The 13,530-nt window shown below is 49.9% G+C and overlaps 1 protein-coding gene across 1 annotated transcript in view; it reads left to right on the forward strand.

Moving 5' to 3' along the window:
- Positions 1 to 13,530, forward strand: part of B4GALNT3 (beta-1,4-N-acetyl-galactosaminyltransferase 3) — a 98,645-nt gene that overhangs the window by 66,317 nt on the left and 18,798 nt on the right. Inside the window, exons 3-9 of the mRNA XM_084766095.1 lie at positions 352 to 429; positions 7,131 to 7,226; positions 7,678 to 7,768; positions 8,129 to 8,229; positions 8,653 to 8,720; positions 10,327 to 10,405; positions 10,536 to 10,602. Of these exons, the coding sequence (XP_084622221.1) occupies positions 352 to 429; positions 7,131 to 7,226; positions 7,678 to 7,768; positions 8,129 to 8,229; positions 8,653 to 8,720; positions 10,327 to 10,405; positions 10,536 to 10,602 (580 nt within the window). The remainder of the gene's footprint in view (positions 1 to 351; positions 430 to 7,130; positions 7,227 to 7,677; positions 7,769 to 8,128; positions 8,230 to 8,652; positions 8,721 to 10,326; positions 10,406 to 10,535; positions 10,603 to 13,530) is intronic.

Raw genomic sequence — 13,530 nt, forward strand, 5'->3', positions numbered from 1 at the left:
CCTCAGGGATGTGGTGTAAATAATGAAGGCAAGTGTGTCCCTTAAGCTTCCTTGGGGCAGGAGCTATCTCCACAGCCTCTTCCTTCCCCACAGGCATCTTCAAGGAGCCACGAATCCTGTCCTGACTCCAGTTTCTTTCTTTCTTTCTTTCTTTCTTTGTTTCTTTCTTTCTTTTGAGACAGGGTTTCTCTGTGTAGCCTTGGCTGTCCGGGACTCACTTTGTAGACCAGGCTGGCCTCGAACTCACATTGACCCGCCTGCCTCTGCCTCCCGAGTGCTGGGATTAAAGGCCCAGCTCAGACTCCAGTTTCTTAATATTCTGGCCAACTTCATTTTTTGTTTTCCTGACAGGACCAAGATATTGTCCGAAGCAGGAGTAAGAACAGTAGCTACTTGAGGTGGAACAAGCCTGTCCCCTGGCTCTCAGAGGTAAGGGACTCTACTGAGCCTGGTCTTTTTTTTTTTTTTTTTTTTTGGGTATATGGGTGTTTTGCCTGCATGTATGTGTACCTCTAGTGTACCCAGAACCTGAAGAAGCCAGATGACAGCATTGGATGCCTTGGAATTGGAGTTATAGACAGTCATGAGCTTTCATGTGGGTGCTGGGAATTGAACCTGGGTCCTCTGGAAGAGCAGCCAGTGCTCTTAACTGCTGAGCCATCTCTCCAGCCTCTGAACTTGGTCTTTAAGAGGACTTAAACAGATGAAGTAGGGGCCCAGACATTTGCTGCAGGCCTGCTGTGTGCATATCATTGTACACTAGCACAGTTTGGACTCTGTAAGGTGGCGTTGTGTTAAGTCCGCTTTCCTGACACAATCCACTCGTAAGGAGGAAGGTCTCTCTGGCTCATGCTCTCAAAGCTTTCAGGTCTTGGTTATCTGCCCTGCTGCTTTGGGCCTATGTAGTGCAGCACGTCTTGGCAAGTGCCAAGGAAGATTCTAACTTCTGGGTGGACAGGAAACAAAGAAAGAGTGGAAGGAGCTGATGGTAGAATAACATCCCTCCAGCAGCAGGCCTCTGTGGCCTGTTTCCTGTAGGCTCTGTGGCCTCTGTGGCCTGTTTCCTGTAGGCTCTGTGGCCTCTGTGGCCTGTTTCCTGTAGGCTCTGCCTCTTAAGGATTCCACCCATGGCCGATAGCACTGCAGGTTGTGACCGATGGGCACTTCAGAGACATTGTAGATCCAAACTGTAACAGTCATGATCCTTATTTTATAGGTGGGAAAACTGTCTGGGGAAGGGACATGGCTTTCATAGCTGTGCCAATCCCCAGTCTTAAAGATAACAACCTCCCCAAGAGTCCTTTCTCAAACCATTAAGACATTCCAGGAAGAAAGGGACCCATTGTTAAATAAGATTTAAACAAAACATAACAAAACATAAAAACCCCCACTGTGCAGGAGAGCTGTTCTTGGAAATCCACATTAACATATGAAAGATTCTGAGAAGTCCCAAGGAAATCTGTTTAGCTTGGTTTAGCTCAGCGTGTCCCAAATTTATTCTCCCCTGAGTGGCCTTTTCCATAAATGCCTGTTAAGATTCTGAGCTACCAGTGTTCTAAAGAAACATGGCTTAGGAATCTGCTGCAGAATGCATTTCTTATGGGGCCAAAAATCAAAAAGTGCAGGGACACGGCAGGACAATCACCTGGGCCTTCACAGCAAAGAATCAGTCTCTTAACAAAATCCCAGCCATCCTGATGCCTTTTACCAATTTTTTTTTTTTAATGAACATGTACAAGTTACCTTGATTGAGTACATGCTTGTACCAAACCTGTGGAATAGCCTCATGCTTTGGAGAATCATATTTTACAGTGTGTCTAGAACCCAGGATCCCCTGTGGGCCTGCGGTGGAGACTGCTTTCCTTGGCTGTGCGGTGTGGGCCACTCCATTGTCTTTAGTGTTCCTATTGCAGATTGATCTTGACGCTTGGGTGGTTTTGTTTCCAGCCCACCCACTCAAGGCAGGAGTAAGGGAGACAGTGTTAGCTCTTCCACTCTGTGAGACGGCCTCTTTTTAAAGCCCAGAGCGAGGATGGATTACAATGCTGGCACAGTTGTTGTAGGTGACATCATCAGGCACCTGAGATAGTATGCTGGGCCATTGCTGTAAAGATCTGGTGAACCAGCCTTCTCTTTATTAAGGATAGCTTGGATCATTTTTCTTTTCCTTTCTCCCCTCCTCTTCTCCTCTCCCTTTCTTTTTCTTTCTCCTTTTCTTCTTCCTCCTTCTCCTGTTCTGCCTTCTCCTCCTCCTCCTCCCCTCCTTCTACGTCTTCCCCTTCAATGTTGTTCTTCTGTTTTGTTGTTTATTTTTGAGACAGGGTCTCATAACCCAAGCTGGCCTTTTAAACTCACTGTAGTTAAGAACAACCTTGAACTCCTAATCCTCTGCCAACACCTCCCAAGTGCTAGGATTACAGACATGTGCCACCACTTCCAGCAGGTTCTCATTTGATCTCTCTCTCTGTCTCTCTCGATAGGGTCTCACTGTGTAGCTCAAACTAGCCTGAAATTTATGATCCTCTAGCCTGAGCTTCCTAAATACCAGAATTATAGTCATGTGCCACCAGATCTGTCCTAGAATTTACTTTTTTTTTTTTTTCTTCAAGAAAGGGTTTCTCTATGTAGCCATGGCTATCCTGGACTTACTTTCTAGACCAGGCTGACCTCGAACTCACAGCGATCCACCTGCCTCTGCCTCCCTGAGTGCTGGGATTAAAGGCGTGCGCCACCACGCCTGGCTCCGCTCTACTAGTCTTCCCTTGGCTACTGCCTGTACGTTTACTTCTCCCTCTGCTTGGCTCTCAGGAGGCAGAAGTTCCTGGGAGGGTGGTGTAGAGACAGGGAGAACTAGATTTCACATTCTATTTATCCCTTCCTCTGATGGGAGACAGATTGTCGCTGATCTGGGGCCATGTTGGCTAATGCTGCTGTGAGTGTTGTGTAAGATCTGTTGTGGATTAGGCTTTCCTGTTTTCAGAGCCCAGAGCACCACCACTGCAGCTTGTCTCACCTTCTCCACACTTGGGTCACCTATAGCACATCCGTTCCTTATGAGCCTTCTATAAGAATGGGGAGGTTCCACCCTCAAATCAAGAGCAGACCACAGGTCAGGAGTATGACTTATTGGTAATGTGGCTCACTGGCGTGAGACCCAGAATTTAATTCCCAACACTGTCTAAAAAACAAACGGGGGCGGAGGGCTGGCTGGAGAGATGGCTCAGAGGTTAAGAGCACTGACTATTCTTCCCAAAGGTCCTGAGTTCAATTCCTAGCAAACACACGGTGGCTCACAACCATCTATAATGAGATCTGGTGCCCTCTTCTGGCCTGCAGGTGTTATATGCAGGCAGAGCACTGGATACATAATAAATAAATCTTAAAAAAAAAAAATGTGGGGAAGGAGTAGACCAAGCTGTTCAGAACTCTGCCTGGGAATCCAGTAGGTGGGAACCAGTGCCCTGCTGGCTGCACACTGAGGTCAGGTAAGGCCTCACTGGCCCCAAGCTGACCCACCCAGTAGGTGTGCTGGCTTGTGACAATAGCAGTAAGCTGCACCAAGTCAGTGCTCACAGCTGAGACTCCCAATCTTTCCTGTCCCTCTGCTCCAAGTGTAGGTGACACCAGTTTATGCATCTCATGTCTTGGTCTTTTGAGCTGTCTGTCTGTCTGTTTCCCCATGTCCTCGCCAGGCTAAGTGTTATATAGACCAGTGAGCTGAACTCCCCCCTCTTTTATCTAACTGCACAGCGAATAGGTTAGCTGGTACAAAGTGCTCTATGACGAAATGTGTTGCTCCAGATTCAGCTTCTGCAAGCATTTGTTCATTCAGAGAATTCAGATGTGCTGGCACACGTGATGGGAAGGGGCACAGAGGGCCTTAGAAGTATTTGAGGAAACTTTCAAGGAGTAAATAGGAGGCTGCCTTGTGGGGAAGAAAGCAAAGGGTGGGGAAACAGTATTTGTTTAAAAAAAAAAAATCTCGACTTGGGATGTCGAGAGCTGGATGGTTTGGGGCCAAGGCTGGGGTTGGATGTGGCTTGGTATGGCAGGCAGGTCAGTCCTAAAGATCACAGTGAGGTTTTATTCTGCAATCGCCTGAAGTTTTCAGCTGCAGAGTGCTTTGCTTCTTCACAAGAGCCCTGGACACTGAGCGCAGGCCTGCGCGCCCCCCCCCCCCCTTGGCTACCATCCGCCATCCTGCTGCTGGCCTGACAAGCTCGCTAAGGCCCAGCAGAGGTGGAGGGAAGGAAGGGAAGTGGGTGGAGCAGGCCTTACCCTCCGTGCATACTCCCTCTGCCCTCCTATCCCCACAGGGTAATTGCTGTGTGTTTTCAGGGGGTCACTTCCTGAGCCCCCCAATATCCTCCCTTCTAAATGAGGCAGTCCAACAGATACCTTTCCCATGATGGCTGACTGCAAGCTCCAAACCATCACAGCTAAAGCGATGGGAAAGCCCTCCCCTGCCCGGCTAGGTAAAGGAAAGGCCACTGAGGCTGATATGCCAGAGTGCCGCACGCTTGCTACTTTAAAGTCCCTAAAATGAAATGACACAGTTCTGGTGGAGTTAGTTGTCAGTCTAGGTCTGTGTCCAAGAGTCCCCAAGACACCTCCACAGTCAGAGGTTGGGGGTCAAAGGTCTGAGGCTCAGCCAAATGCTAGGTGAGGTCTACCTCAAAGAAAAGGTTAATTCTCTCATTTACTCTTGGGAGCTCTGCTGCCTTCCCACAGCACCTCAGGCTCCCACAGCCACCCTTGATCGCCTGGGGACGAGGAGCTGTGGGAGACTGGTGTCTACCTGCCCTCAGGCCAAAGCTACTTTCATGGCCAACCCATTCTCATACGCATCTGGCCCCCTAGCTCTAGGCTTCATAGAGCTGACCACTCTGGTGGCTGAGCTCCCCCTGCTCTTCCTGGGGGGGTGGGGTCAGGGGAAGCAGGGCTCTCTGACCTAGAGTCTCCTGGGGAGGGGGAAAAAGCAAACCACTTGGAGAAGACAACCGAGTCCTTTAAGCTGGACTTGAGGAATTTCCCCCAGAAGCAGCATAAAGCCCCCATTCTTTCCTCCCTTGCGGCCTCAGCCGGCCTCCCACCTACCAGCCCACATACTCTCTCACCCACCCCAGCCCCCTCCTTGCATTCCAGTGAGTGATGGCTACTTCCCAAGGTCCCACATTCCAAGTATTGACCCAGCTAGTGTGCTTAAGGGTCGGAGAGTGACAAGGTAGCCTCTGTCCTCAGGGTCCAGCAGTGGGACAGTGTCCGTGAAGCCTTGCCCATCACTGCAGCCTAACTTAGGCCCTCAGCTCCTGTAGAACACCTCCCCCCACCACCACATCCTACTTTTAAAAAAGAATTGTGTGTTGGGGGGCACATACACGCACACACACATACACACACATACATACACATAAGTTGGTACCTGTGGAAGTCAGAAGATAGCCTCTGGCATTATTCTTCGGGGCCATCCATCTCTTGGCCTGGGGCTTGCCTCCTGTCTCATCCCGCCCCCATATTAGGATTCTAAGCTCATGCTACCTTTTGCGTGTGTCCTCTGGGAATGGAAATCAGGCCCTTGTGCTTGTGTGGCAAACGCTCTACCAAGTGAGTCATCCTCCCGGCACCCCATCCTGGATCGCTCTGCACAGAGGATCTCAAAAGGAGTCCTTCGGTCTGGGGACCTGCTCCACTTATGCCCACTTTTTAAAAATTAATTTATTCATATTACATCTCAATGGTGATCCCATCCCTTGTATTCCTCCCTCCCTCCCTCCCTCCCTCCCTCCCTCCCATTTTCCCCTTACTCCCCTCCTCTATGACTGTGACTGAGGGGGACTTCCTCCCCCTTTATATGCTCATAGGGTATCAAGTCTCTTCTTGGTACCACTTTTTTTTTTAAGTTTTTCTTTTTCGGTTTTTCGAGACAAGGTTTCTCTTGTGTAGCTTTGGCTGTCCTGGACTCGCTTTGTAGACCAGGCTGGCCTCGAACTCACAGCGACTCCACTGCCTCTGCCTCCTGAGTGCTGGGATTAAAGGCGTGCGCCACCACACCCGGCCTCTGCCCACTTTTTTTTTTTTTTCAGTCAGGAGTGACTAGATTTTGGATCTGACTAGCTACAGTTGGGGTCGGCGTGGGGCAGGACAGGCCCTGTTTCATAGTGTGGATGAGACACCACCTGGAGGGTGCTAAGCTGTGGTGAGGGGCTGCTGAAGGAACTGGACTGGGGTAATCTGAAACTATGAGGCGGCCGGGACCGTATCCCTGCTTCTCCCGGCTCCCTGACCATGGCCCCTCCAGCCACCTGGAACATGGGTGTTGCCTTTGTCCTTCCTGTCTTTGGTTAGAGGATCAGACCTGTCCCCCTCCAATGCCGCGCTGCCAGGAGCCTGTGAGCTACAGGTGGGCCCTGGTGCTGCTGCACAACCCAGGGGAACCCCAGCTAGCACCACAGTCTTGCTCAGCTGCTTCCCCCCGGCCAGAGTGTGAAGACCACTGGGTAGATAAGGTTTCATGACAGGCAGACAGCTGCAGAGAGACATGGGAGGCGCAGTGGGCAGGACCTAGGCTGAAACCTAGCCAAGCTGCTCCCAGCTCCCTCTGTCGCTTCTGCCATCTTGCCTTGCCTGTTATACCCTTCGCCTCGGGGGGATGCAAGGCCCCTTCCTGCCCGGGAGGAAGGAGGTGTGTATCTGTAGGCGTGTGAGTATATACAACCTCACCCTTAGAGTCAGGCCACAGGGCTGGTGTTAGCTCTGCATCCTTGTGACAAACATGCCTGAGATAACCAGCTCAGAAAGAAGAAAGGACTGTTGTGGCTCAGGCTTTCAGAGGTTTAGTCCTGGGCTTGCTTTGGCCTTGTGGCAGCTTAGTAACATCATGGTGGCAAAGGACTGGAAAGTCAAGAAAGACAGAAAGTAGCTGGGACCTCAGTATCCCCTTCAGGGGCACTGCCCTGAGGTCCTCACCCCCTAAAGCCGAGGAGCATCACAGGTTAGGAGCCAGATCTTCCATAGAGTATGCAAGAAGCACTGTGCCCGTCTGCTCGCTCTGCTCCTGCCACCACACCCGCAGGGCTGAGCGCAGGCTGCTCCATCTGACTCACTCATTGTCCTCGCTCTGCTCCGCACAGTTCCGGGGTCATGCCAACCTGCACGTGTTCGAAGACTGGTGTGGCAGCTCCATCCAGCAGCTCAGGAGGAACCTGCACTTCCCCCTCTACCCCCACGTGAGTGCCTGTGAGGATGCCCGTCTCCCTTCATCTCATCTGCCCCACCCACCTCCCTCCCTGCTCCTTCTCAGTCTGTTACAGTCTGTATTAGCCCCTCAGTCTTTTGAGCGCGCTCTCTCTCTCTCTTCCTTTGTTTAGAGTGTCTATCTTGTCTTCTCCTTCTCCCTAAGGCTCTTGCAGCCTGCCCACTCTGCAGCATTCCAGTTTAGGCTCTCTTGATGTTTATCCAGGGCCAACATGCACAAATGTGCAAGTTGTGCCTTGCACAGGGTCACCTGGACCGAGACTGAGTGGGGCCTGACATTTATCTTGTTCTCTGCATACCGTGCCGCACCCCTAGTCTCTCTGGTTCCCTCCTGGTCTCCCCACCATCCTTGAATAGACTAAACTCAAATTCCTTAAATTCTTCTTCCTCATTCTGAGTAATAGTTCATCTTTCTCGACGTAGATCCGCACAACCCTGAGGAAGCTGGCTGTGTCCCCCAAGTGGACCAACTATGGTCTCCGCATATTTGGCTACCTGCACCCTTTTACCGACGGTGAGGGAGCCCCAAAGCCTGATCCTTCTTCCTGATTTTTGGGGGAGGGGGATTATAGAAACATAAGCCTGAGCCAGGAAATGTGTCTGCACTGAGTCCTTGTTAGTCCATCATCCAGAGAGGGGAAACTGAGGCATGGTGAGCTCTCATCTAGCGCACTCAGACATCTGCCCCGCACCCCCAACTCACACAGCTAGAACTAGCTGCTCTCCATAAGTCTTCTCCATCTTCATATTGCTCCCCCAGAGTAGAGTCTCCCCTGCCATGCAAAGTTGGGGGCCAAAGCATATGAGTGAAAGGAATCAATGCCCTCGTGCCAAGGCCCTCCTTGACTTCCCTATACGCTCTGCTGTTGCCCAGGGAAAATCCAGTTTGCCATCGCTGCTGATGACAATGCCGAGTTCTGGTTGAGTCGCGATGACCAGGTCTCAGGCCTTCAGCTGCTGGCCAGTGTGGGCAAGGTAGGTTCAGCTCGGCCCTTGATCTCTCGTTGGCCCCTGGAGGCAGTCGCTGATGTGGTATATGAGACAATTGGGAGCCTCCTTGGCCATTAACACCGTTGGCTTGAAGAAGGGACAGAAGCCGCACACAGTGCCCTTCAGCTCTGCCCCACACTGCAAAGGGCATGCGAGATGTGGGCAGAGTGGGGACCCAGCCACATACACCTTTCAGGTTTCCATTGTCCCTTAGCCGGTGCTAAGGATTCATGCTGGGTCAGCTGCCCGTGGGAAGATCGCGGTCCATCGATCGGTGGGGGCAGCTGTGTGTTGGCTAGCCTTCCTCCTTAACTCTCTCCTCTCCTACCCCTCTCATCTCACCTACCCCCTCCCCCATCTTCTCTCCTTTGCTCTCCTCCCTCCTCTCCTCTCTCCCTACACTTCTAGACAGGAAAGGAATGGACAGCCCCTGGAGAATTTGGGAAATTTCAGAGTCAAATTTCCAAGCCAGTGAGGTGAGTAGGGAGGGGTACTGCCCACACTCTAGTGAGCCCCTTCTGTGTCAGACCCGGGAAGGCCCCTCCTCACCACCTCCACTAGCCCGCTGCTCAGGGTTACTGTGCCTGAGTGTCCGCATGGTCTGCCTAACCAGAAGCCACCTGCCGTGCCCTTCCCCATTTCATAAATGCCTTTTTAACCAAAAAAAGAAAAAAGTCAGGCATGGTAACGCTTGCCTGTAATCCTAGCAGTTGGGAGGCAGAAGCCTTTGTGAGTTCTGATCTACAAAGTGAGTCCAGGATTGCCAAGGCTACACAGAGAAACCCTATCTCGAAAAACCAAAAAAAAAAACCCAAAAACAACAACAACAAAAAAACCAAAAACAAAACAACAACAAAAAGAAAAAAAGAAAAAAAAAGAAAGAAAGAAAGAAAGAAAAGCTTTTTTAGAGTCTTTTTCTTTTTTTTAATGAGTGTGTTTTGCTTACACGTGGATAGGTGTGCCATGTGTGGGAGCCTGGTACCATCAGAGGACAGAAGGATTGTTGGGTCCTCTGGAACTGGTCTTACAGTTCTAGGCTAACATGTGGATGCTGGGAACTGAACCCTGGTCCTGTGCAAGAGCAGCACTCACTCTGAACTTGTAAGCTGTCTCTCCAGCCCCATTCCTCATGTTCGACGAGGTGACTGAGGCCTTCAGAAGCTCCATGACTGGTGCCACACACATATTGAGTGGCACTCAAGGCTAGAAAACAGGTCTTTTTTCTAACCATTTTCTCCAGACCTAGAAATGCTTAACACATAAAGACTGCCTGGTGGTTGCTGTGGGCTTAAGAGCGGGTGTCCCAGCCAGGCATGGTGGCGCACGCCTTTAATCCTAGCACTTGGGAGGTAGAGGCAGGCAGATTGATGTGAGTTCGAGGCCAGCCTGGTCTACAAAGTGAGTCCAGGACAGCCAAGGCTACACAGAGAAACCCTGTTTCAAAAAGAAAAAAAAGAAAGTAAGTAAAGAGAGAGGGGGGCGGGGCATCTCTACAAGGAACCAGAATCATGACCTTGGCGTGATCCTAGGAATTCCGGCCTTTTCCAGAAGCTAGAATGACATTAAGAGCTGGCCTGTGAACTTAGTCCAGCTTCAGCCTGCCACCTGGTGGCCTGCACAGTCACAGGCGACACCATGTGCCAGCTAGAAGTTTCCTTGAGCCGACCTAGTTTGCAAAGAGCCCTCGCTGCTTGCCAGAGCACCTTGAGTCCTCTCAATGGTTGGCGTGGACCCCAAAGCAAGGCTTCGTGGTCCAAATTATAACTCCATTGCTCACTACCTGGGTGACTTTGGCAGTGACTGTGCCTCACAGCCTGGCTCACAGCCAAGGAGCGTCAGTAAAAGCACTGAGTATGGTTCTGGCGCGCAGTGACTGCTCACGGCGTCCCCAGCCGACTTGAGAACTACTTATATTTGGCCCTTGTGGAAAGAAAACCAAGGTTAGCCGTCAAGAGTAGGTAGGAGTAGATAGTTAAATGGCAAGTTCCTGGGAGGAGAAAGGGGGCATTTGGGGGGTTTATGGTTGGAGAGGTTGACGCAGGGAAGCTGAGGAGAAGCCTGTTTCCTGTCTCCTTCCGCCAGCTTGTCAGCCTCACGCAGGTACTACTTTGAGGTGCTACACAAGCAGAACGACGAGGGTACCGACCACGTGGAGGTGGCGGTGAGTGCCTTCCCGCCCCGCGCGCCTACCCAACCCCGGCTGCTCACCCCTTTCCCGGCATTCCCGTATCTCTTGAACACTGCCCCAAATCCAGGGACCTCTAACCTCTGTGCCCTTCCTCTAATTCTAGTGGAGACGGAATGACCCTGGGGCCAAGTTCACCATCATCGACTCTTCCTTCTTATCCCTCTTTACAAGTGAGTAGGCTCCGCCTGCCTGGATGCAGGTGAAGTCAGAGGGGTGGGGATTAAAGGAGGTCCAGAGGAGGAGAAGAGCCGGAGGGACCGTACAGTTAGGGAGACTTTGTTCTCTCCGGACAGAGGTCTCAAGTCTGTGCTAGGTAGCAACATGGTGGTGGCGCACACTGTTAATCCCAGCACTCTAGGCAGAGGTCAGCCTGATCTACAGAGTTACAGGACAACAGGGGTTACACAGAAAAATCCTGTTTGGAAAAACAAAAGCAAACACACAAAAACCAATGTGCTAGGCACAGGCGTGGCAGTTTGTTTCTTTGTTTGGGGGTAGGGGGAAGGTAAGCAGCTAACACCCCCTCCCCAGGGATCTCCATGGAGAATTTCCTGTTGATTAATTAATTAAATGTATCCGAGTGCCCTGTGTGCATGTACACCTGCAGCCAGAAGAGGGCATCAGATCACATTACAGATGGTTGTGAGCCACCATGTGGTTGCTCAGGACCTTTGGAAAAGCAGACAGTGCTCTTAACTGCTGAGCCATCTCTCTCCAACCCTGGAGCAAAATTTCTTTTTCTTTCTTTCTTTCTTTCTTTCTTTCTTTCTTTCTTTCTTTCTTTCTTCCTTCCTTCCTTCCTTTCTTTCTTTCTTTCTTTCTTTCTTTCTTCTTTTTTTGAGAAAGGGTTTCTCTGTGTAGCCTTGGCTGTCCTGGACTCACTATGTAGACCAGGCTCACCTCGAACTCACGGTGATCCACCTGCCTCTGCCTCTTGAGTGCTGGGATTAAAGAGGTGTGCCACCATGCCTGGCTGGAGGAAAACGTCTTAAATCTCTGCGAACAGTAATTCCTTTTAGCCTGAGCTGTTTGCACATGATTTTATGAATATGGGCCCATAAAGTAGGTGTGTACACCAAACATTTACTGATAGCAAATCATAAGGAAATTCATTTTAAAATTAGGCTTTTTATATACCATTTATTACATATTAAAGCAGATTTGCATATTAATGAAATATACAGACTTTGTCTTTACATCATTAAATCTTGGTGCTGGAGAGATGATGGCTCCGTGGTAAGAACACTTGTTGCTCTTACAGAGGATCCAGGGTCAGTTCCCAGCACCTACATGGTGGCTTACAATCATCTTTAAGTCCAGTTCCAAGGTACCTGATACTTCCTTCCGATCTCTGTAGGCGTCAGGCAAGCACGTGGTACACATGCATAGATTTGAGCAAAACCTTCACACATATAAAATAAAAATTTTAAATATAAACTTTTTTTTTAAAAAAAAGAGTACTTAACTGCTCTTCCAGGCACTATGAAGTAGCTCCTAGTTAACCTGTCACTTAACTCCAAGAGCTCTGATGCCCTCTTCTGACCTTCACAGGCACTAGCACATATGGCATATATTCACATAGACTACAAACACATAAACAAAATAAATAAGTAAATAAATTTTAGGCCAAGTATGGTGGAACATGCCTTTACTCTCAGCACTCAAGAGGCAGAGACAGGCAGATCCCTGTGAGTTCAAGGCCAGCCTGGTTGATATAGTGAGCTAAAGGACAGCCAGGGCCACATCACGGTGAGACGCTGTCTCAAAACCGAAACAAAAAGCTTTTCACAAAAAATAAAAAATTAAACTCTGGCTGAATATTTGATGCTGTAGGATGGAGAGCATCTTCCGGTATTTCAAGTAATCAGTATTGTATGTGCGTGCATGTGCTGGGGGCACACATGTGCAGAGGCCAGAGAGCACGTTAGGAGCCCTCCTTTATGGCTCTCTACGTTACCCTGGGAGACATGGCCTCTCACTGAACTGAAGCTGGTTTTGAGTGGGCTGCCTGACAAGTGAGCCTCGGGCTCTACCTGCTTTGGCCCCACAGCACTGAGCTACAGGCCACGCCCAGCTTTTATGAGGGAGATTCAGGCTCGTGTTTGCGAAGCAGACACTCTTCCTCGCTGAGCCATAGCCTCAGCCCCTTGATCAACGTCTTTAGTCTTACAGTCATCATTGCTGAGGGTAAGTGGTACAAATACAAGTTATGTTAAAGGTCACTTTGGAAATTCAGTTCTAACTCTAAGCCAAAATTCGATTAACAGCTTTTTTGTTGTTGTTGTTTGGTTGGTTTTTTGTTGTTGTTGTTGTTTTTTGGGGTTTTTTGGTGTGTGTGTGTGTGTGTGTGTGTGTATAGCCCTGGCTGTCCTGAAACTCACTTTGTAGATCAGGCTAGCCTCAAATTCGGAGATCTACCTGCCTCTGCCTCCCAAGTGCTGAGATCAAAGGCATGCGCTGCCACTCCTGGCTCACTTAACAGCTTTTTAAAAATACTCTTGTGTTCATTTTATTACTAGTTTGTTATGTTTCCATAAGAGCATTGAACTTCACGTGCACAGTAGAAACACCGTATCCTAGTGTTGTAGCAGTTTTGAGCCTGAGCCAAGGTTTCAGGGGTTGTTGACTGGCGTTGCTCGGTCAGTGCCAAGGCTGACAGTGTGGTACAACCAGAAACCGTTTGCTATTGACGCATCTTTTTTCACCACCCCTACCCAGGCACACCACTCCATGAGGGGTTTGACCACCCGCTAAAGGTGTGGTCTGGAGAAAAAGAGAGGCAGGGTAAGCAGGCTTGAGGACCAAAAATATCAGAGTCTGATCCCCAGCCTGGCCTGTGATAAAGAATACTGTAGTTAGTGACAAGTGCAGACACAGAAGGACCACTGTAGTGCTGTAGGTGCCTGGAGGCTGGGGCTGGCTCACCCTGTTCACAGATGGTTATAGGAGATGCTGTCCACCCTAGAGGGTGGAGCTGGATTGCATGTGTGGTAACATCTTACCCTTTAACTAGAGAAGCCTTAGGTTCTCAGCACTGCCAGGAATACCCAGGAAGTACTAAATAGGTGTAGGCTATGTGAAATTAAATAATATGGCTG

This window comes from Acomys minous (assembly GCF_964271855.1).
Source record: "Acomys minous genome assembly, chromosome: 17".
Classification (NCBI taxonomy): Eukaryota; Metazoa; Chordata; class Mammalia; order Rodentia; family Muridae; genus Acomys; species Acomys minous.